The 22,719-nt window shown below is 39.2% G+C and overlaps 5 protein-coding genes across 5 annotated transcripts; all 5 read right to left on the bottom strand.

Moving 5' to 3' along the window:
• Window positions 1-10,770: 10,770 nt before the first annotated feature.
• Window positions 10,771-11,207, bottom strand: LOC26534817. Its single transcript, XM_015199068.3, has one exon. It carries the CDS (start codon window positions 11,138-11,140, stop codon window positions 10,832-10,834), a length of 309 nt encoding a protein of 102 aa, XP_015054554.1. The 5' UTR covers window positions 11,141-11,207; the 3' UTR covers window positions 10,771-10,831.
• Window positions 11,208-11,980: 773 nt separating this feature from the next.
• On the bottom strand, window positions 11,981-12,323 carry LOC6526790. The gene has a single exon (XM_015197973.3). The coding sequence runs from the start codon at window positions 12,247-12,249 to the stop codon at window positions 12,028-12,030; it is 222 nt and encodes a 73-aa protein (XP_015053459.1). The 5' UTR covers window positions 12,250-12,323; the 3' UTR covers window positions 11,981-12,027.
• Window positions 12,324-13,481: 1,158 nt separating this feature from the next.
• On the bottom strand, window positions 13,482-14,092 carry LOC6526789 (pistil-specific extensin-like protein). Its single transcript, XM_002087856.4, has one exon. The coding sequence runs from the start codon at window positions 14,009-14,011 to the stop codon at window positions 13,688-13,690; it is 324 nt and encodes a 107-aa protein (XP_002087892.1). The 5' UTR covers window positions 14,012-14,092; the 3' UTR covers window positions 13,482-13,687.
• A 316-nt stretch (window positions 14,093-14,408) lies between these two features.
• On the bottom strand, window positions 14,409-15,331 carry LOC6526788 (spliceosome-associated protein 49). The gene has a single exon (XM_002087855.4). It carries the CDS (start codon window positions 15,102-15,104, stop codon window positions 14,787-14,789), a length of 318 nt encoding a protein of 105 aa, XP_002087891.1. The 5' UTR covers window positions 15,105-15,331; the 3' UTR covers window positions 14,409-14,786.
• Window positions 15,332-15,630: 299 nt separating this feature from the next.
• LOC6526787 (leucine-rich repeat extensin-like protein 3) lies at window positions 15,631-16,097 on the bottom strand. The gene has a single exon (XM_002087854.3). It carries the CDS (start codon window positions 15,991-15,993, stop codon window positions 15,745-15,747), a length of 249 nt encoding a protein of 82 aa, XP_002087890.1. The 5' UTR covers window positions 15,994-16,097; the 3' UTR covers window positions 15,631-15,744.
• Between the last annotated feature and the right edge of the window lie 6,622 nt (window positions 16,098-22,719).

Below are 22,719 nucleotides of genomic sequence, written 5' to 3'. Positions count from 1 at the left end.
GACAATGACGCCGTGGCTTCCAGCTAGGATTTTCACTATCACTTGCATGGTGTCCAACTCCGGCAAAAATCTGTCCCTCCTCGTTTTTTTTTTACACAGCGAAAATAAATGTCTTCAAACCGATGATACTGAAAAGAAAAAGATATGAAACTTTATCAAGTCAAGAAAATAAAAGTATAGATTTCAACAGGGTTTTGATATGCCTAAAATATATATATTTTTAAAATAATTGTTATGTCCAGTTCCCATGTTTACAGTGTCCTTTCTTTTTCATTTTTCCCCACTGCCCGACGATTTCCCTCCAGATCCTTTGGCATCTCATGCGTTGTTGTCGCAGTTGTTTCCATGTTGTGTCTGCCATTATTTCGTGGATTTTTGGCTGCTTTAGCATTTCACTTTGATAGTCCTCGTCGAGGAGCGATGGCCAGGAGGACATTTTCCATCGAGGGGTTTTCCGCAGACTTCGTCCTCCTGGCTCGATTCCACTTCATGGCAGCTTTCCCGCTTTATCTGACGACAGACATAAGTTTTGCTTTTGCCCTCCATTTTTATTTCGCTCTACAGATGATACTCCCCCGTAACTCATCAACGCGCATATGTTCGCCTTTTGGATTCCTTCTTCCTTTTCTTATTTTTGTTTTTTTTTTTTTTGCTTTTTTGGTCCCCGCATTGAGTAAGAAATTTATTTTTATTTGTTAGATGGCTGGGCTGCTTGACTTTTCCTGTTGCTGTATCCGTTTGTTGTAAATTTTAGTGGATTATCCTGCCGATTCCGTCTGCTGCTTTTCCTCCCATTCGTTCGGTGAATTTATTCAAACTTCACTAAACACAATCAATTTACGAATTATTATTATGCCTTGCAAAGTTCTTTGTGGCCCAGTGCAAGGAAAAGTTACTGATACCCATTAATTCTTTGTTCAGGAGGTTCTGTTTTCTGCCTCTATATAAAAAGAACAAAAATCTAATTCGAATCTACATATATGTACTTATTTGATTATTATTACATATTACAAAAATATATATATTTTTCTTGGTAATTTTATATTTTATAGTTTTTATATAAGCGATTTTTCTGTTAGCAGTTGAATGTGAAGATAAAGTAATGAGTATTCCGATGTTTAATACTTCATCTTTGTGCCAGTCTTTGATTTCCTTGTCGCCATTTGTTGGCGAGTCCTTTTTCGCATTTATTGCATTTGTTACGCAGGACGAACCCTCTTCCTCTTCCACTTCCTTTTCCTCCCTCCCCTCTCCCTCCACCCATTGAGAGCACTTTGCGCTTATGATCTGCTTAGCCTGACCGGCCCCGCCCACTGAACGGCCGCCCCCCTTTCTATATACACTCCTTTCGGATCTGGCTCATTTGCCAGCCGCCTCTTAGCTTTATGTTTATGATTTCCATTTCCATTTCATGTGTGGGCGTGGCGCCCTGTAATTACCACTTAAAGTCCACCCACAAAAGGCTGCAAAATCCATGAAGAGGGCGAAAAAATAAGGAAGAACAATGGGGCTGTAATCATAATAAATAATAAATGAATGAATTTTATTGCTTAATGGATTGCAGTTACACTCGGTGGAGTTGAGTTGAAGTTCTGCCCTGGGTCCTCTTTCATTGGCATTAGTCACACTTTATTTATGAATTATGATACGCTTTTCGGGTTAAATGGCTTGAGGCCGGCATATTGAATTAGTGAAGGGATTGGACGTACTCATTGAAAACTTGTTGGGCATAAATCAGACTGAAGTCTTTTAGAAAGTTCTGCTGCCAAGAAAGTTTAGCTACAAACTAGTGCATAAACTTCTGTGTATATTTCAAGAAATGTAATAGATAAGATAATATATATATTATAATTATAATATTTCTTTTTAATTGAACCGATATTTCCAATTTAAATATTCTAACAATCTAATTTAAGGGCTACTTAAAGACGAGGACTTCGGTCTGATCATCATTTCAAAGCGTTTTCTGTCTTTATTTTGAGCAGGATGTTGGTGACTTGGAAGACTTGAATATGAATAGTTATAGATATCTAAGTTTCATTATTATTATTTCTGAAGAAAAGAGTATTTTCCGTTCGCATCACCCTTATACCTTTAACCCTACTTAAGCATTTACTCGCATGTCTCTCAGCGGTCAGCACAGGACACTTTCAAAGGATTCCCGCTCCATTTGTGTCGCTCGTCAGCCGTTCCGCCTTCGAATTTGAGTAATAATGATTCATTGCCTATTAGCAGTTAATTAGACTTAAAAGGGGGGCCATCAAAAGGGCTTGGACTTATACTTTCACCCCGACTAATGAAAAACTATTGGGCCAAGTCGGCTTTCAACTCGTTGCGAGCCATTACGTGAATAGCCGGCCAAGCGGTAACTGCAATTAGGTGTGGCCCAAAATCTTGGCCAGAAATTCGGTCATGGACCATTGAGGCAATTACCAAAATTTCGGTCACAGGATTAATACACAGGCTGAGGAGCGTAAATAACTAATATCTGTTTATGATTATTACAGTCTGCCACTCAATTGGATTAGCATTTTGCATTTACCATTTCGCATTGTAGTCTGTCTGGCATTTTTGTTCGCCTTTTCTCATATAAAGAGAGAGAGAGTTGTCATTGGTTTTTATGTCTATTATTGTCGTGGCCATTAGGCCGATATTGATATGGTCTTTGGGTATTATTTAAGGCAGAAACCCACACAGAAGGCTTTCCCCTTTTTGCTTTGCGCAAAATCTGTGAGGTGTCAGGTTGGTTTAAATGCCCGGGGAATTCGGGACATCCTTGACATGCCGCTGTGGCAGTTGAAGTTTACGATAAATGCCAGTGTATCCGTCGTTGGCGGTGTAATGCGCTCCTAATATTTTCCATTGGCTTCGCCCCCAAGGAGAGGTTCTCAGGGCTCGAGGCATTGAGAAATCCGTTTAGAAATAAACTTATGTTTCGGCTTCTTGGGGCTCCGTCATCAATGGATTTTGGGGGAGCGAAGGTAAAGGATTGAAAGCCGAAAGGATCACCGTGGAGACATCGTTTCAATCGTTTGCCAGGCACGTTCCTAAATTCAGCCAAATTGACAAACAAAAGCCCTTTGCACTGCCCCAAAAACGTGCAAAACTATTAAGTTATGTTTGAAAAATAATCTCATTTCCTTAATCAACAGATAAGAGCCAACGCTTTATAATAACTTAATGCATTTTTTTTAGAATTTTAAATGGTTAGTTTTCCTTGTTAATGATAATAATTTAAGACAGATTGAATCATTTTAAAATGCAACCTTTTGTTTCGAGTGCAACCAAAATTGGGCTCATCAAGTGCGTGTGTTTTGGGGAATAGCATTTAAGGTGGAGCGAATTGCCAAAGCCAAACGCAATTTCCAACAAATATGGATTGGATTCACTTACGGGGAATCGACCTATTAACCCCCTCATGCGCCCCCACAAATTGCCTGCCCAGAGGCGTGGCAAAAAGGGGGATTGCATGGATCATTGCCCTGGCAACGGTAGTCGCTGTACTCTAATTGACTTTGCATGCCATAATGCTTTTTAGCCATGCATAAGCGTCATCACCTAACCGACAAAAACCAAAGCGGCTAAACTCACACAGGCAGACTTATTCACACATGCTAATGACATCGATACTGAAGCCATAAAAAGTTTAAATTTTATTTTATTTAGTTTAGTTTATATTTAATTATTGCATTTTATTGTTTGCCTAATTCAATATCTTAGTATTTGTAGTTGATTATTTGTGTTTGTTTTTATTAATTGGCAGTGAGTAAACATTTAAATAAACGCATTGCAATGCATTAAGCTAAGATGTAAACAAATTAACTCTGTTTTTATTATGTTTGCAAACGCTTAAAAGTTGTACCCAAGTTTGTTGTGTATTTTATTCGCATTTCCATGCGCTTCGTTCAATTTGCCTGTTTAGCTTTTCAATTCAATCAAATGCATTCCACATTTCGGGCACAATTGTTGTTTGCAAGCTTGCACGAGGCCCGGAAAATTCGCGAGCCTCGTTGCATTTTTATGGCCCACACATTTGGGCCTGGTCGACTGCACAGTTAAGTAGCCAAAGCGATGGACACGAAACGGAAATACACTAGTAAAAATTGTTAAGCCCTACTTTTTAATTCATTAGATTCAATAAATGAAAAAAACGAAAGCAACATCTTTAAGAAATGCGAATGAAAGATATCAAAAATGTTCACTATTCCAAAACTTCAGATGATTTTCTTATATCGAGATGTTTTATTTTTTAATAAAATTCTATAAATCTTATTTAAGTGTAAGCACATATCTATCTACTTTGTTGTATTTAAATAACAGCTTTAGACATATTTTTTCAGCGTAGAACTCTACAGCTGCTGTCGTTGTTGTTTGGTTTTCTGGTTTGGTTCGCTGCGAAAACTTTGTTAACTCTGCACTGACCCCGCCCATATTTGACTGTCCCACTTGCTCCGCCCACTCCACCCACTCCGCCCACCCAAGCCACTCCCCTTTAAGCCACTCAACTAGGTTGACAATATTTGCCAAAACATTTGTTGTTGCTGCCGGGGGATCGAGTCAATTGAATTTAAGTGGCTGCAACGGCAACGAAGTCAATGACATTGCTCGTCCACTTTTGCGGTACTCGAATATGTTGCATAGTTTTTTGGCCAACTCAACTAACGCTTTCGCTCCGTACTTCTCGTATTTCGTATTTAGGTTTAGGTTTTCGCTGCTATTTTTGTGTGTTTTTTTTTTTTTTAGCAAGGCATCATCAATTTTCATTGTAACGCGATTAGTTTGCTGGGCACTGGAAACGGATATGAGACAGCGAGTCTAACTTCATTTTTCCGACCGAAAACGCTGATGACCATAAATGCCAAAAGCAGCAGAGCAATCGCCCAGCCAGGCATTTTATAAATGATGAGTACACTCGAAATAAATGCCCAGCAATAAACGAGTTATTATTTATAAATGTTTTGTATTTTTAAGGTATCAACCTGTACACACAACTTGTAGCTTCCTTATTTCTAACAGAATGATTACATTTTTAGAGGCATCACATTTTGCCCAGTCTAAAATGCCTTAGGTAAATTTTTCGCATCGAAAAATTCCAGGCATCTGCGTTATGTTCGCGGCGTATCATTTTTCTATGGGCCATGTGTAATTTATGCTCCATTTGCTGGCCGCTTCTCTTGTTGCTTTACTTTCACAATTTTGCGCCTATTTATTGTGCGGCCATTTCTATGCTATATAATCTCTATGGTCTTCTATTGTTTGCTTTTTTGGAGAAAAGTGTGAGGCCATCGGGGGGACGGGGGGCGGTACCATGATAGACACATGCTCTTTTGATTTATGAATGCAAACGAGCTACAGAACACCAATAAAAGCAACACAATCGGCACGGGCCAACAACACGGAAATCTCTCCATTGAAATAGAAATCGCTTTTCTTGTTTGGCCACACGCATTTAAAGCAATTAGTCTAAAAGTGTTCCCACCTTTAATTTCATTAGGCCATGGCGATAAATAAAAAAATAAAAAGCAATGCAAAAGTTTGGCTAAAAATACCCTGGAAAGTTTATATATATTGTTGGTATATATTGGAGTAATGAGGTATCAGTTTAGTTTTTCTCATTATATTTTCCATTCCTTAACTTTATAATTATAAGAATTTATAAATTGCTGCAGCGCCTGATGAAACACACTTTCGTTAAATAAAAATCCAATTAATGGATAACCAAATGGTTTCATCTGAAACCTGATTAAATGTACAATCTTTGTTGCCTGCCCCTTGCAGTTGGGTGCAAAAAGTGCAACTCAATCCTTTGCCGCAGTTCTAATGAAGCAATTTTCGTTAAAAGCAGTCACCGCAGCAGCTTTTCCCTCCATTTCCCTACTTTCCCTCGCCGCCCTTTCACTTTTCCAAGCACCATGAAGTGTGTGTGTGTGTGTGTGCGGATTCGTTTTCAACATTTTTAGTTGCTTCGGCGCGTGTTTGTTTCAAAAAGCTCAAATTGCTAGTGCCAGGAACAAAATCCCGACCGGTGGCCCAAAGAAAAGGAATTACAGCTGACTCTGGCACTGACTTTTCGCAATTATCCAGCGAACCCCGAATGCACACCCCCCTCGCCCCTGCGGAAAATCCACGCCCCCGTGGAAAACCCACTGCCCGCTTTTCTCGGGGCTACGTGCGAATTTATTGATAGCGATATTTTGTGTGCGGATGCGGTGGATGCGGGGATTTGGGGTTTCGGGGGGAGAGCTGGAAATGTGTGCTAAGTGCATTTTACATTTCCGGTCAATGGCGCTAACCTCACGAAATCTTCGGGACTTAGTTTTCTGCACTGCAGGCCAAAAAAAAATTGTTAATACAACTAATTAGAGGTACTAATTCGATATTTAATGAAGCTGCTCTGCCTGTTTTGAAACATTATGAACGATTGTGAGCAGTGCCTACTTATATTTCCAGTTTCTACATATATAATACACTTTGAGTTTCTGAAATATATTTTTTAGTGCATAGGTTAAGCCAACTTTTAAAATGTGTAGTTCATACAATTACTTCAAGTGTTGACCCGACCCTTTCGCCCTACTCCCCCCATCACTCTGATTACATTTCTTATTATATTCGAACAGTTTTCGCTCTGGTTTTCATTTGCTTTTCATTTGCCATTTGCGTCACGCTTCGTTCTGACCCCCGTGTTGCCGCTTTTCCCCCGCACCCCCCCTCTTTGGGGCAGCCGGCTATTGAGACCTCAGCGATCCTAGATGGTACGTGTTCCGGCGCACAAGGGTTAAGGGCGAATAAAAGAACGCCAAGGAGACACTTGAAAGTGTCGACACTTTCGAACTTTTGCTGCTCCCGCCTTTTATTTGATATCTTTTATTTGCGCCCCCCTCCATCTGCAATTGCTGCGTAATTTTTATTAGCTCTGAATGAGCATCTCAAGTGGCGCTCTATTTATCTTGGCAAACCACCCCGCGCTCATTTCCAAATTGCCAACATAAATTTATTTGTTTGGCAAAACAATTTAGAACCATCTACCGCGCCACTTTGATGCGTGTCTCGTTTTACATTTTTTGACAATTTCATTGTTCCTCGCCTGCCTCGTTTTATTTTGAATGATAATTTTTTGGCGCGTGTGTGGGGGGCAGTCACGTCATACGGCTAAAGAAAAAAAAAGGGGGCGTGGCGGCAATGCTTTTATGCCAAAATAACAAGCCATAAACATTTGCCGTTGCCATTTGCCCATTTTCGCGCGCGAGCTTTTTAAAAAGACAAAAAAACCGGGGGAGTAACAAATAAAGAATCATAAAGAATTTTATTGCACACACGCAATGTGCACAGGAAAAAAAATGTATTTAATATAAATCGGAATATTTGCAATAATTAATGAAGCATTTTTTTGTAGTGACCAGTTTGCAATTGAAAATCTTCGATTTTCCTCAGTGGATTCTGCTTAACATTAATTGTATTATCGTTTTGTCTTTCAGTGTACAAATAAACAAATAAAGCAAATGGCTTTCTCGCATTAGGATGCAATCCCTCTATTACTTTACTTCAAATGGCCGACAGTTTGATATTTTGATTGTTTGCCTGCCTCAGGTATTTTCAGCATTTTGTGTCCTTTGATTAGTTGACACATTTTATGTTTGTGATTCGCAGGAAAAGGAGATATTTAAATCCCGAAGTGAGTACCACAACTCAAACTGTTGCCTGAATATGAAAGTGACTGACAAAGCTGTTTGGTTTAGTTATAAATACATACGTTTTTTTGAACATTCACCTTGCCGTTTACATCCGGTGATTTTTGGGGTTCTATCTCTGAACCAAAATTTGAAATGTATGCTGACACCTGACTTAACCTTGCACTGGTGATGCACATTTAGTTAACCCATTACAAATGATGATACACATAAGATTGACAAATATTTTGTAGTATTTGAATAATTATGTAGTTGCCGTACAAGAAGATAACAAGGCATATTACGTATAATCAAACTGTTTTTCCTTATAATAATTTCAGATGTACAAATTCTAGGAAGCAGACAAATAAATAAAAGTAGAAAAGCCAAATGCAGCAAGTGTTTTGCACAACTAATTAGCCGCACTGACCAATTCACAGGCAATTACTGGTTTGCACTCGATTTGGGGTAAATGCTGTTCCTGGGGGAATGGCCAAGTATTTTGTTGGGTTAAGTTCTGGTCAATGTGAAGCTCATGCTGCTGCTCCAGTTGCCCGATGAGCTCACCATAAATTAAGCATATAGACATGTGCTCAACTATAGTTATCCCCCCTAACATATAGAACATATAGACCAACTCTAGTTGAGAGCGGGGTGGTGCATGTCTGACCAAACATTTTGTATAGGACAATTTCTAAATGGAATTTAATTTCCGGATTAGAATAGACATTTCATGCATGCTGTGTGGAGGAAGGGGTAATGCACTGGGCTCACAGTTCGTCTTGTCTGGATTTCCCCCACTTTTCCCTCCCACAGCGTTTAATTTCCCAGATTTACTGCTCGCACACACAGCAAAAAAATAATGATAAATTGGTATTTCCTTATATGGCTAAAATATACAAATATTTAAACCGATTTTAAGCTACAATTCAGCTAAATTAGTTGTTCACCAAGTTGTATTATTTTCTTTTAGTACAACGCAAAGTTTAGCAATTTTTTTTAGTGCTCTGCTCATTGAAGCTTCTGCTTTTCAGATTCCTCAATGGCTCAATGAACAATCACAACAAAAGGGTTTGCCTGTATGTGGCAAGGAGGCGGCAACTGGTGGGCGTGGCTAGTTAAATGTTCGAAAATGTGCGGCTTTCCCATCGGCATCTTTTTCTCCACCTGCTGTTTTTGGTCTTTTGGCTTTTGTTTAAAATTTCGAAACAATTTTTCCCAGCAGATTTGATGAGCTGAGAGTGGAGTGGAGTGGAGTGCTCATGATTGGCTAAGTAAAAATGGGAAAAATCGAAAACGACTTTTGGGTAAGAGACAGCCACCTTTGTGGGCTTGATTTAAGCCCAACTCGAGTTATTAATGTAATTTGATTTTGGCAACAGAAGCTGAAGCAGACAAAAGCCAATGATGTTTGGGGACTGGCTGCTCAACATTTTGCAAGATAATGACGATACTTTTGATGAGTTGACATTGCAAAGGAAAGCAGGCCGTGAAGGGTTAAGGTTCACTTTGGGGAAAAGTAAATTTTTTAATAGAGTGTAAATTACCGGAAACACAATTAAAATGTTCCAGGCTAAAATATCTGCAAAACGAGTAGACAAAAGCTAACCATAACAAAGGCTAAAATCAAAATGAGAACGTCAAAGGTTTATGGGCAGGCGAAAAAGCAAAGGGTTGAGTTTAATTAATGGTTTTGGGTTGGGGGAAATGATTTGGGGCTAACTGCAGGTTCCTCAATCGTCAAGAAAACGAGGCAAATAAGGGGTTAAGGACTCCAGCTACTTAACACCCTCTGAAATCCACCCCCTTAATCGTTTTCGGAATTTTCCAAGACGCTAAACGGTCGACAATGACGTTGACGTTGGCCTAGGGCAGGCAAAAATTGTCGGAAACACCTTGTTTTTTGACTACCTCCGAGGCAGCGGCTTCTACATATTTTCCAACTTGCTTTCCAAACCCCACCTAAATGCTTTTCCACCCACGGCTATTGTTGTGCTACCCCCCATACATAATATGTTCTTTGATTATAACAACAGCGAAAACAGGTCGCCGGCGTCTGATGAGGCGAATGTTTAAAGGAAAACATTAGGTTAGTGCGGAAAAGCGGTTACGGATTTTAAAAGAGGCGGTATTTTATGTTAGTATGCTTTGAAAACAGAATTTATCCCTGAGCTAGTTTACATTATTAAACTATACTGTTGATCTTGTGAAGAAAAGTTGAATTTGAAAGAAGAATCGTAATTTAATTAGGTTGTGTATTACATTTACTAAAATAACATTTATATTTAACACGAACACAGAAGTCAATTTTAAGCATTTTTTTTGGGTTGCCACAGACTTGGCCAACAAACTATATTTAGTCTACAGGTTATGCAGCCATTGTTTTTGAAATGAATGAATAAACGAGTCGGGGAATAAATGACTGACCCTAGCTGAGAAAATATAAAAAGACAGAGGCGTCTAGAAGAAAGGGATGGAAAGGTAGCCGGAGCAAGTTTAATATGAATTATTATGTGCAGAAAAGTTGTATGATGCTGCTAAACCTGGCGAGAGACTTTTGTTAAGGTGCCAACAAAGCACACACACCAAACCAAATGAGTTTGTCCTAATACCCTTTTAAATGAAAAGCGTATTATTATTAAAATAGTGAAGGAATGCAAAGACTAAAAAATATTTTACAATATACCATATATATAGTTTGGAAATATGCTCGAACTTATCAGCCATGAAAGTGAACAACAATCTCAAAATTGATTCGACATTTAAGGACTTGTGAATTATAATCCATTTGTATCTCAAAGCTATTTGAACTAGGGTATACAAACGGCACGAATGCATGAGCACACCTGGCCAACATTTAAGTTAGGTCTTAACATGCCCCGTGTATCTGTTAGATACAATTTGTTTTAATTGCACAAGTTGGCAGCGCTGGCTTGCAGCAGCAACGGGCCAATTAATTTCTATTTAACTTGGTCTCAGCTGAGATTTTCGCCCAGTGACACTGCAAAGCGATTTTTCGTATTTCCGAGTATTACTAAATATAACAGCTCTAATAAATGGAATCCTTCATTTGCTTAGAGCCACCAAATGAAAATTTGCAATGTTCTTAGTCGATTTTTATTTGGTTTTTCAATAAGTCTTATAAAAGATCCTTTAGTTGTCGTTTAGTTAGCTGCCACAGCCTGATCGTACTTGGGTGGCAGGGTGGACATAGTCTGAGGCTGCTGCTGCTGCTGCTGCTGCACCTGCCAGTGGGTTGCACACTGGGCAGGCATCACTGTGGTGGCTGTGGTCTGCGCTGGACACGCCACCTGGCCTGCTGGCACGGAGACCACAATGTTGTTTCTGGACATCATGCGACGGCATCTGCGGCAAGGACGACCCCAAGCCCAAGGATTCGCGTAATAGAGGAGGCCGCGACGATGGTAGCATTCGCACTGAACGTTGATATTAACATTATTAACGTTACTCATTTTTCCACGTTATTCCGTCTAGTTTCGTCTTCTTACAATGACTTTAGAGCGATAACTGTTCACATTCTTACTGGTCTCCACTATATATATTTTATTTGGTTTGTGGTTCGACATTCAGTGTGATAAGGAAATCCTCTTGGCCTTTTTATCAGCAGCACATTGATCGATCCACGTTTTTGGCACCCCTTAGTGATTCAATTCTTCCAGGGCTGGTTGATTGCATTCTACAGTTCACTGGGTTCGCTGATTCACGGGTGAGCACCTAACTGGGGGTTGCCTTTGGATTGGGATAAGATGGTGAGTCACCTTGGGGCAACTGGGAACTTGACAAGTATTATGGTAGATCACAATCATATGCTAATTCGCGTAAGCTATTGAGATTGATGCACTTGATTCCACAAGTAAGCTGATTAGATATCAAGGAAAATAAACAAATGTAACGGGCTTAAATAAAAGATAGTTTTGTAAGTGCTGCTTTGTATGTTAGATATTTTAGTAACTGCTGCGCAAATACTTTTTATCATTATAAATATAATAGAATACAACTAGTTCAACTGGTGTTACATATGTACATACGTCAAAAGCAAAAGCTATACTATATATAATTTCATTTTCCTTTAATTGGCAATTTACAAAATTGGTTCAAATATATATATGAAAACTTGGCGTATTTTCTATATTTTGGTACAGAATTCTATAGCTTATCAGCAGTATATCCAAAAGATAAAAAATCTTAGGGATGATGGAAACGTACTTATATGTAATTAAAAAAGTCATTGGACAAATTTATTGCTATAAGAGAGAGGCATTTCTATTCTTCAAATGTAAATCAAAGTAATATACTGTTTCAGAAGTTTTATTTTATTTTCAAAAGTTTATTTTTCCAGTTAGCGGGTGGACACGGCCACTGGTACAAAAGTAGTTGTGGTGGTGATGTTATTGGTGGCAACTGGTACTCCCATCTGAGCGGGGACTACCACAACATTTCGGGACATCATCCTGCGGCACTGGCGACAAGGGCGACCCCAAGCCAGTGGATTGGCGTAGTACAGGACTGTTCGGCGATGGTTGCATGCGGCGCATTGCAGGTTGATATTGATGTCAGACATGATTCCGTCTTGTCTTGTCTTGGCTGAGCTCCTCTTCGATAAGTTTTCTCTGCTCGAATGGACTGCAATTTGGCTTTTACCTTAACGTATACCCTATATATACACCAGGTTCGATTGCGATAAGAAGAATTTGTGACTTCGTTATCACTACATTGATGGATTAATTACGAAGTTAATTCTTATGCTGCTGTCGTGATTCATTTACACCAGAAGTGCTAGTGCAGTAATTATGACTCATAGTAGCTTTTAATGCAATATGAATTTATTTTGGGTGTTGCAATTTTTGATGTTAATAGTCAACGTTTCACTTTAAGTAAGTTTAAATAAAATCGCAAATTATAAAAAAAAACGTTTAATGATTGAATCTTAATTAATATAGAAACTCAGTAATAAACTAAGTTAACTGTTAACCTAAAAAACCATACATTTACTAACTTATAACAGATTTGTAGTTTCCAAAAAAAATTAAAAAAAAACTAGGTTTAATTTATATAATAGATGTCATTATTTATTTGAATTCATTCTCCTCCATTAGTTGGAGGAAACCCTAATTTTTGTAAGGGAATCCCTATTTATGCAGTAACTAATATATTAATATTCTAATATATTAATAATATTAATATTATTTTTTATTAATTGATTAATTTGTTACAGTTCCCCAGCTCTTTTTTTTTAATTTCAATTGAGAAACCTTTTAGGGTGGCAAACTGCATCGTTAGCATTGTCCAGTTTTCAATTTATTAAAGTTTAAAATATGTTTATGTACTGACAACCCTAGTTGTACAATAATTGATAAGCTGGCTCCAACCAAAGGACATCAATCATTTCCCACCAGTCAGATAGCAACCAAAGCAAAATAATATACGAATAATAAAAAACGACGAAGCCATTTACCCATACAGAAAATATAGAGAGAGAAAAAGAAAGCATGACCATGACCATTGTTTATGGCGTTGGCCTGCAGTTCAATTTTCATATTTGTACCATTAACATTGCAAATAAATGCAGGCATATATATTCACAATATGAAAATGTGTCACAGCAAGAACCGACATTGAAAACCAATCAAGTATATTTCAATTAAGGTAAAGTGCATTTAAGTTATTTAAGCAAATATTTCGAGCGGATTTACAATTACATTGGGAACAAGATTGAGCCAAATTAAAACGTCAGCTTTAATAAAGAAATATTTTCGTAAACGTTTCGGTAGACTGAATTCAAGGAAAACGAAATTCAAACATAAAAGAGTGAACTGTTTTTTATTTTTTAGTTTTATTATACTCGTACAAGGGGCTTATTATTTGTAAAAAGTTTGTTTATAGTTTCTATTTGCAGGCGTTTTTAAGCTAGATTCCAGTGTATGCTCATGAAGTACAGGAAGTTGAATAAATATTCTTAAAGTTGTTCACTCTTTTCGAGCGTCACAATGCGACCACGCCTACCACCTGGGCGGAGGGGGCTGCTGGACAATGATGACCTCTTCCCTGGGCGGGGGACGGCGACCGCCGATGTTGAACTCGATGAAGGGGGCTCTTTGTGGCACCACATCCACCTCGATGATGGGTCGTGGTGGTGGTGGAGGCTGGTAGACGGCAGCTGGTGTGATGACCTCCACCATGGGCGGCGGTGGTGGATAGCGGCCGCCCACTCCGATCTCAATCACTGGACGTGGAATCCTTGGCGGGACAATGTCCACCTCCACAATTGGCCTACCATGATGATGGTGATGGTGATGGCGACGTTCCTCCTCGTAGTACGGCATGTTCTTCAGAAACTATCCAAGTTTTGTGTCCTCAGTGGTGAAGTGAATGCCTTTGACTGCTATGTCCAACTGAACTTGCTTCTTCGCCTGCTTAACTATTTAAGTCAATTTTTATCGCTAATGGGGGAATTTTTTCTAATTTTGTTATGTAGCTTAGTTAGCTATCTTGTCAGGTGGAATCAATGTGTTTTTTCGATAAAAATAAACATGATAAACGCAATTTGATAAAAAACAAAACTGCGAATAGAATTTCATTAGGAGGTTCAAGGTTTCCATGAATCACAATTTTCTGTTTAAGGGGAAGGACATAATTGGAATGTTCTGATCGATGATTCATACCAATATCTGCAAGCTGATAGCTGCATTTAAGATCTTAATAAACTAAAAAACTTGTGTATTTTTGTTGTAGAGCAAACGATTTTATTTATTTGATTTCAATAATTCGTATTAATGTTAGGCAGCACAATTGGTTATTTTGTTAGATTTTATATAAACGTTTGATAGAAACCTTTAAAGTTAAATTCCTTCTTTGATTTCTGCACATTTCTTTGGTTTGAAATGTATAACCTCATTGGTACGTATTGTCTAGGAATCCACTATCAACACTATTGCGCCACTCTGCGTTGTGATTTTAACTTAAGATTAAGACAACAAGATATTTGTTTTGATTTTCCTGTTATCTATAGCTCCCTTACACTTTATCGATAGTACATTTGCTTTGTTAGTGGTCGTGGAACATTGAGGTGATGGCTTAGTTTGCAGTCCAACACGTCGTTCACCATTGCGGATACGGTGGATTGTTGTAGGGCTGCGGCTGCTGATACTGGTACTGGTACTCCTGGTATGCCTGCTGCTGCTGTGGATAGTATCCATTGGTGGCCACCGTGACGCCGCCGTAGGGCTGTGGCATCACCACCTGGGCACCGGGCACATAGGTGGCCGCCGGGGTCATGTAGACAATCTCGGTGGGCCGAGGCGGAGGCGGCGGCGGATAGTAGCCGCCACCCCAACCGGGAACCACATCAATCTCGATATTTGGACGACCATGGTGATGGCGAGCAGGATAGCCACATGGATCTTCATAGTACCGCATAGTTGATTAACTAGCCACAACAATCAACCAGTCAACGGAGCCAACTTCACCACCCAGCAACGCGTTGAGTACTGGAAAGCCCGAGGCGAAACACGTCTCGCTCAAAACAAACTGGAACTGCAAAGCTCCATCAATCAGGGTTTGTGGGTATTATTCCAGTGTTAAGAGGCAAAAGATAAGGCGGCTTAGTCATCCGACAAAGTTCTGATAACAGTGACCGGACAGTTGTGCATTTACAGGTGATCGGGTTTCGCGATTCCCTCGCATTTTGTTTACTTTATTAACTGATTCTGGCTTATCTATGGGTAACGCGTTATTATTTCTTAGATAAGAGAAAATGGGACGTAGAAGCGGAAAATGCAACTAATTAAATGGTGAGCATAAATCTTAGTTCTGCTAGACATAATAAAACAATGGGTGCTTTTCTTAATTAACCAGGTGTTCTGATAAAGAAAACCGTGTTTGTGATTTTGATAATAAAACCAAGGAATGTTTATGAAGGAATGAGTAGAATAACAAAGAAAAATCAATTGGCTAATCTTTGTTTATTGGGTTTTTCTTTATCGAGGACACATATTTGGTAAGTAAGGCTACGTAGTATAAATTCAGTGTAAAGGATCTTGCAGATCGTAGTTCCTTCTCAATACTGAGGATTGTGGTAGTGGCTGCTACCGGGCGGTGGTGGCGGTGGATTTTGGTAGTACGGCGGTGGAGGAGCCTGTTGCACCACCATAACTGGTGGCGGTGGCGGAGCTTGCTGCTGCACCACCACAACCTGGGGTGGTGGGCGGTGATGGCGGCGTGGCCATGGTGGCGCAATCTGAACCTTAATCACGGGTCCACGACGATGTGGCGGTCCTCCGCAATGATCGTGGGGTGGTGGTGGCATCGTAATGGGTAAGTGTGGTAGCCAAATGAATGTCTACTGTTGAAATTACGTCCAAATGTGAGGACTTATCGCTGGTAACTGAACTAACCGAATGCCCAGCTCATGGGACTGACTAACTAAACAAACGCCAAAACAGCTGCCCTCATAAAAAAGCTCAAGAGCATTTACTGATAGCAGTAGGTGGTACTTTTATTACCGAATGTATTGATTCTAGCGAAAAAATAATCGATAAATATATTGAAAATTGGCAAATGGTAAAGCTCTCCTTCGAATAAGCTCTTCAATTATATTTTAAGAATAGGCTTCAACTGATTTTCTCAGTTTCTTCAATGAGTCATGTTTTTATGGTAGATTAACGTTAGGGGACTTTTTCCTTAACTTTCAATTGGTTGTGAAAATATTACGTTTCTAGCCAAAAAAAGCAAAAGGGTATTTGGAAATACTCTCAATAAATTTGTAATGTATTTAGAATAGTTAACATTTATAAAATCAGAAATGAACCACTTGCTATTTACAATATTTTTAAACCAAAGTGCAAATATTTGTGTTTGGTTAAATGCGATTAAGTTCCTTAACTCAACTGAAAACAAACTTTAGCCTGAGAAAATGTTGTCAGGCGTCAAATATTTATCCAATTTTCAGCCCATAAAAATTCCCAATAATTCTTTACACATTTTCCTTGGCCGGCAAATATTTTGCAAACATTTGCACGTCTATTATGCAAAGTTTGCAGACACGATTTTGCCTCGAGGGGCGACGTGGGCAAATATTAAATGCATGGACGGAAAAACATGCTAAAATTCTGCCGGTCAATCAAGAAAAGTCTCTCGAGACTCTCTGAATCCTAATCACTTGATCAAACAAATTCAGATTTTTCGATTTGACAACCAGAAGAGCGGCGCCTTTTTGGCTGTTCTTAATTGAGTGGTTCGTGCTGCATTTCGCATTTCATTCGCTCTTTGAATTGTCACTTCGATCAAAGAGCTGCAAGGTTAACCATGGGGTTAGGAATTACGGGTTACGGGTTAAGGGTTAAGGGTGCTCGGCCTAAAAAGTTAAACATGCACAAAGTGGCAAACGAGTTTCGGGCAAAGTTTTCAACTGCCGCAAAAGAAGGAAATGAGTGCCGCATAACGCGCAACATATCGACTGAGCTTTTGGTGGGCGGACAGTGCTGGTGGGGCGTGGCAGACCGCATGACAGCCACTCTCTTCAGTTATTATAGCCTTTAAAATGATATTTAAACTAGCTGTAATGAAATCACTGATAGAATTGATTGTAAATAGAAACGATTGTTTAAAAGTAGACAATTCACTTGAGTGATAAAATATGATTTGTCATTTTTCAAAACCTATAAGGCACAGAAAATTTCTTCAGGGAATGTGCTCAAATAGAGCATAAAGTGCGTGGCCTTTAAAGCTTTTGACTTTTTCCACATGTATTTTTGAACTCCTTGTGCATATTTTAGTAAATGAATTGCGTCCTGGCAAGATAAAATGTCTCCGTCCCCGGACGAAGAATCAAAATCAGAAGATTGCTGCTTGGAATTGGAAGTTGAATCTGAATCTGAAGCTGAAACTGAGGCAGCGCCATTGAATCGATAGCTGTCAAAAAATAAGCCGGCAAGCAACATGCAAGACAGCCGCATAAGGGGGCGTGGCCAAAGGGGTGCGGAAAAAGGAAGGGGTTGGGAATGGGAATGGGAATGGTGGCTCTGGTGGTGCTGGTGGTTTTTCGCGGTGGCGGCGGCGTCGCACAATTTAAATATTTATGGCGCTCCGCTTGGTGCACAAGAAACGGAACCAGGCACACGGCATAGCCAAAAAACCGTAACCGTAAGCCTAACCAAGAAACCAGGAAAAGCAGCTATCCGAAAGCAGCTATTTCGCAAGCCGTATACTAAAAGAAAATTATGAAACTATCTTCAAACTTCACCTTCGCACGAAAATCTGTATGCATACTGCATAAAAGGGTATGACTAAAAACTAAATTATAATGCATATTATGCGAGCATTTATAAAGTTTATCATTGGTTTTGTTCCGAATGTGGCCATGTATGAAAAGCTAGAAAAATGCAATTTGGTTTGAAATAATGCGAATTCTTCTTGTATACAATTTTGTTCAGTGTATACCACCTTTACGAGGCTTCTTTAGCAGCGGCGTCAGAAAACGCATTTCCTGCTCATGTCATGACATGCAAGTGCGGCTGGGAAATCGCGTAACGCAGCAAAAGTTGGCAAGAAAATCGGGAAAGTTGGAAAATCGGGTGGTGCAGAAATGGGTTACCGTTACCCAAAAGGAATCATTGCCTTTGTCGACATGTCATGGCAATACTTGTATCTGAAAAGTGTTTTTGGGGTTGCCCTGCGATGTTCACCAAACATTTTCAAGAATATTTTATTGAGCTACAGTTTTCAGACAGTCGCTGGAACTCGATGATTGATAGAGTTGTAAAACTGAAGACGGGAAGACAAAATGCTGCAAAAGGTGAGGAGGGATTTGGCAGTTTTACTAAACTCTTGAAGTTTTGCAGCATAACTCCAAAAATGCTGCCAAATCTTTATTGTAATTAAGCAATTATATAAATATTTTGTATAAATTTGTTCAATATTTTTTTATTATTAAAGTTCACAAATTTTGTAATTTAACGTGGAATCTTATGCAGAATAGTTTTAGAAGCACTGACGACTTCAACTTTTAATTGAAATCAGCTCACAGTTTTACAGCCCTAGAAGTGCACCAGCCACCTCCACCGCCACTCCTCCGTACGCCCACAAGGCCATTAAGGAACTTGTTAATTAGCATTTTCCATTTCCATTTGCATGAAAATTTTGTTTCTGTTCGCCAGGCGCAAAAATTAACCGAAAGAAACAAAAATAAGCCGAAAGATGAAGGGAGTGCAAAGTTGTCCCTTTAATGCCTGCGGTTTGCACTCCCTTAACTCGAGGAAAACCCAGGTTTTTGTATGTATGTATAAATGTACATATGTACATACGTATATTCCGGTTCTCTTTTCCATTCTCACACTCAATGCAATTTCCGGTTCTCACATTCGTGTGCCTTCTTATAATTGCGTTTCACGTATTGTCGCAATCAAAACAAAAGCTTACAAAATTCATAAGCGATTTTTCACTTCCCAATATAATGGCAGATCTAAATATTGGGTAAACATTTCCGAGGGAGACGACAAGAAATCGGAAGGATAAAATGTTTTTTTTTTGTGACCCTGTGGCGTAACAGTAGGTGACCAATTCCTGGCCACGCCCCCACTTGGAGAACTACCCGCCCCCGCATTTTTGGCCAGGCAACCAAGTGGAAAAAGCATCGTCTGTCCACTCGAGTGTGCAATTAGGTGAAAATAAGTGGTTCAACAAACGCCTCCGAGTATGCAATCATTTAAATTTCACTTCATTTCTCCTTTTCATGATTTGGCCCTCTCTCTTTGATGGACTACTTTACACTGGAAATAAATATTCTGAAAGATATATTTTGTTTGTTTTTCAAATTCAGAGTAATCTCTTGCTAAAAGGCAGTTGTTATTTTTATTATGATTATTGTTGTTAAATTCTGTAAAATAATTTGTATACAAACACTATTACGAACTTAGTTGTTTTTTGCTAAGATTAGATAAGATAATATAAGTGGTATAAAGATATGGACTAGTGTAAACCAAAACAATAAACATAAACTAAATAAGTGATCAAATTTTCAGTTCTGTGTCGTCGTCAGAGGTGTTGCTGTAACCGGAAGATTCCTCGCCAAATTCTTCATAAGTTTCATCTTGAAGTGTGGTAGTCTTGTTTAACTGTTCCTGAATATTGTTTTCGATTGTTTTATTACCATCATTACTTTCAGCTTGAAGTGTGGTAATCTTATTTAACAGATCCTGAATATTATTTTCGGTTCTTTTAGGACTTTCCTGAATTTTAGCTTGAAGTGTGGTAATCTTATTTAACTGATCCTGAATATGGTTTTCGATTCTTTTATGACTTCCATAACAGAGAACTGCAAGAGTGGCATTTTTTGCCACCCTGATCACACTCAACAATTTTGAGTGCCGGTGCCACTCACACCGGATTTAGCGGGTACATACAAACACCCGGTCAAAATATTCGGGTGTCTGCAAACACCCTGGTGCCTGCGCACCCGAATCAATGCGGCACCCTATGTCGCGGGTGCCGATCACACTCGCCACTCATAACGAAGGGTAGAGAAGGCAAACATGCAGAAAAAGGCAAGTGCCTTTTTCTCGGAAACACCCGGGTGTCTTGGTAAACACCCGGGTGTTTTGGTAAACACCCGGGTGTTTTGGTGAACACCCGGGTGTCTGGTAGACATTTGAGTGCCTGTGGTAGGTAACATACGAAAAAGAAAAGTACATTAAGTACTGAAAAACGAAATATATTATGCCAAAAATCTGTAGAATTATGCATTCTATTTACAGAAATTTAACCAACACGAAATAGACATTTCTTTTTTATATCTTATATTATTTGCTTTGTTAAAATTTTTAATATTTAATTACCATATTTAACTTTGTATGTATAATTTTTATTTTTAAAATGATAAAAAAAAAACAATAGAAATAGAATTGTGTTAATTAAGTATAAATACTATTTAATAATATACATAATATATTATTTAATAATACATAAGTTTGTTTTTTGTTAAGACATTAGATACATCAAAACGCAAAAACATGTGCACGACCTTTTTCTTGGGTGTTTCCAATCACCCTAAATTTTTTGGACCGTGTCTCGCTTCCACCCATACAATTTTTATGCATACAGAAAAGTACCTGCGGCCGATCCTTGCTTGCGCGTCACCCACCCTAAACTTCTTTGCACAGCAGACACCCGGGTGTTTTTGTGCAAGTACAAAAAACACCCTGGTGGCAAAACACCCGGGTGTTTGTCATTGCTAAATTTAGGGTGTCTCCAAACACCCGGGTGCGGAGACTCCCGGTGTTTAGCGGGTACACTTAGGGTGCCGGTGGTTGGCTGCAGTTCTCTGTTCCATAACTTTCAGCTTGAAGTGTGGTAATCTTATTTAACAGATCCTGAATATTGTTATCGATTCTTTTACGACTCTCCTGACTTTCAGCTTGAAGTGTAGTAATCTTATTCAACTGATCCTGAATATTGTTTTCGATTCTTTTAAGCCTTTCATTACTGTCAGCTTGAAGTGTAGCAGTCTTGTTAAACTGATCCTGAATATTGTTTTCGATTGTTTCAGGACTTTCCTTACTTTCAGCTTGAAGTATGGTTATCTTATTTAACAGATCCTGAATATTGTTTTCGATTCTTTTAAGCCTCTCATGATTTTCAGCTTGAAGTATAGTAGTCTTGTTTAACTGATCCTGAATATTGCGATTGTGAACGAAGAGTGGCCGTTGAGCGGCCAAACAAAATGCCCCACATTGATTGGGGGCATCTTTCAGGACGTAGCCGGAATCGTTTTCATCCTGAGAACTAACCATTTCACACGCGTGGAATGCGATGATAATGTATAAATAATACATTCCCAACTTGAACATTTTTAGAGGGTTGAACTGCGGACGGCGAATGTTGCCTACACACTGATTTTGTATTCAATTTTCAACTTACCAAGAGCACAAACATTTGCCATGCAAAAAAATAGAAATTAGGTACAAAAGTTTATGTCAATATATAATAGTACAAATGTATACAACTCGTATTTGTTTATAATGAGAAATCGGCAAACAACTGAAATATAAACAATAAACATTTAAATATGTTGTTAGGCTAAAATACAATCAATTTCATGAAAGTAGATTTTTAAACATTCCAGCTCAGCAACTTTTTTTAAGTGCACATATTTTCTAAGCCTATTGCTCCCCTTGCGAAATTACGGCTACAATAGGAAATTATTTTGATTTATATGCAGGCAAGCACCTGCTCATTCAAGTTCCGTGTTTTCCTTTTTTGCCGTTATATTTTCCCACCCTGGGATTTGTCTAAACTAAACGCTTTGATTTGCGAAACTCCCCGCCAAGCAAAACTGCCATTCGTTTCCCGGATGTCAACAAAAACGGAATTTGAAATGCAAATTTAATTTGAGACAAGACGCGCGACTGAAGGCCTCCTCAAGATCAGTGGTTCCTCGCTTTAATTGCCCCCAATGAAAAGGACGAAGGTCCTGCTGGGATAAGTGGGTGCTGGGGGGTGGTGGGGAAATAGAGGAAAATTCTGAGGAGCTGACAGCTAAGCGCCTGCTTTGCCTGTTAATTTTGCGCCAAATCAGCAACAACTTTGATTTCGATTTTATGCCATGTGCATAAAATTTTTGCGCTGACTCAAAAAGTTCGCACAAGTAGCATGTGTGTGTGTATGTGGGTGGGTGGGTGTTGCGGAAAAGGCTAGGAAAATTTTCGGGGAAATGGCAGTGAGGAAAATCAAAACCCTAGCCGAGCCGCGTGGAGTGTTTGGCCTGATTGAAATGTTGGCAACTATTGCGCCAAGTACTCGCAAGTTTATTGGCAAATTGATGAAGTGTGTTCGCCTTTGCATGCGCATGAGTTTTCCACAGCCTGCAAAACAATTTTCCATTTTCATTGCATGCCGCTTGCAATTTGGCGGCGCTGATATGCAAATTAAGTTGTTGCACTAAACGACGTGCCGGGAAACATGGAAACCATGGGCGGTGAAAAGCGGGGGTTTGGTCGCCCCCTGCTTTGGCTCATTTGTATTACAATTCGTCACTGAA

The sequence above is a fragment of the Drosophila yakuba genome, chromosome 2L (assembly GCF_016746365.2).
Source record: "Drosophila yakuba strain Tai18E2 chromosome 2L, Prin_Dyak_Tai18E2_2.1, whole genome shotgun sequence".
NCBI classification, from domain to species: Eukaryota; Metazoa; Arthropoda; class Insecta; order Diptera; family Drosophilidae; genus Drosophila; species Drosophila yakuba.
The sequence above is the reverse complement of the archived record's forward strand: the minus strand, read 5'-3'. Positions and strand labels throughout refer to the sequence as shown.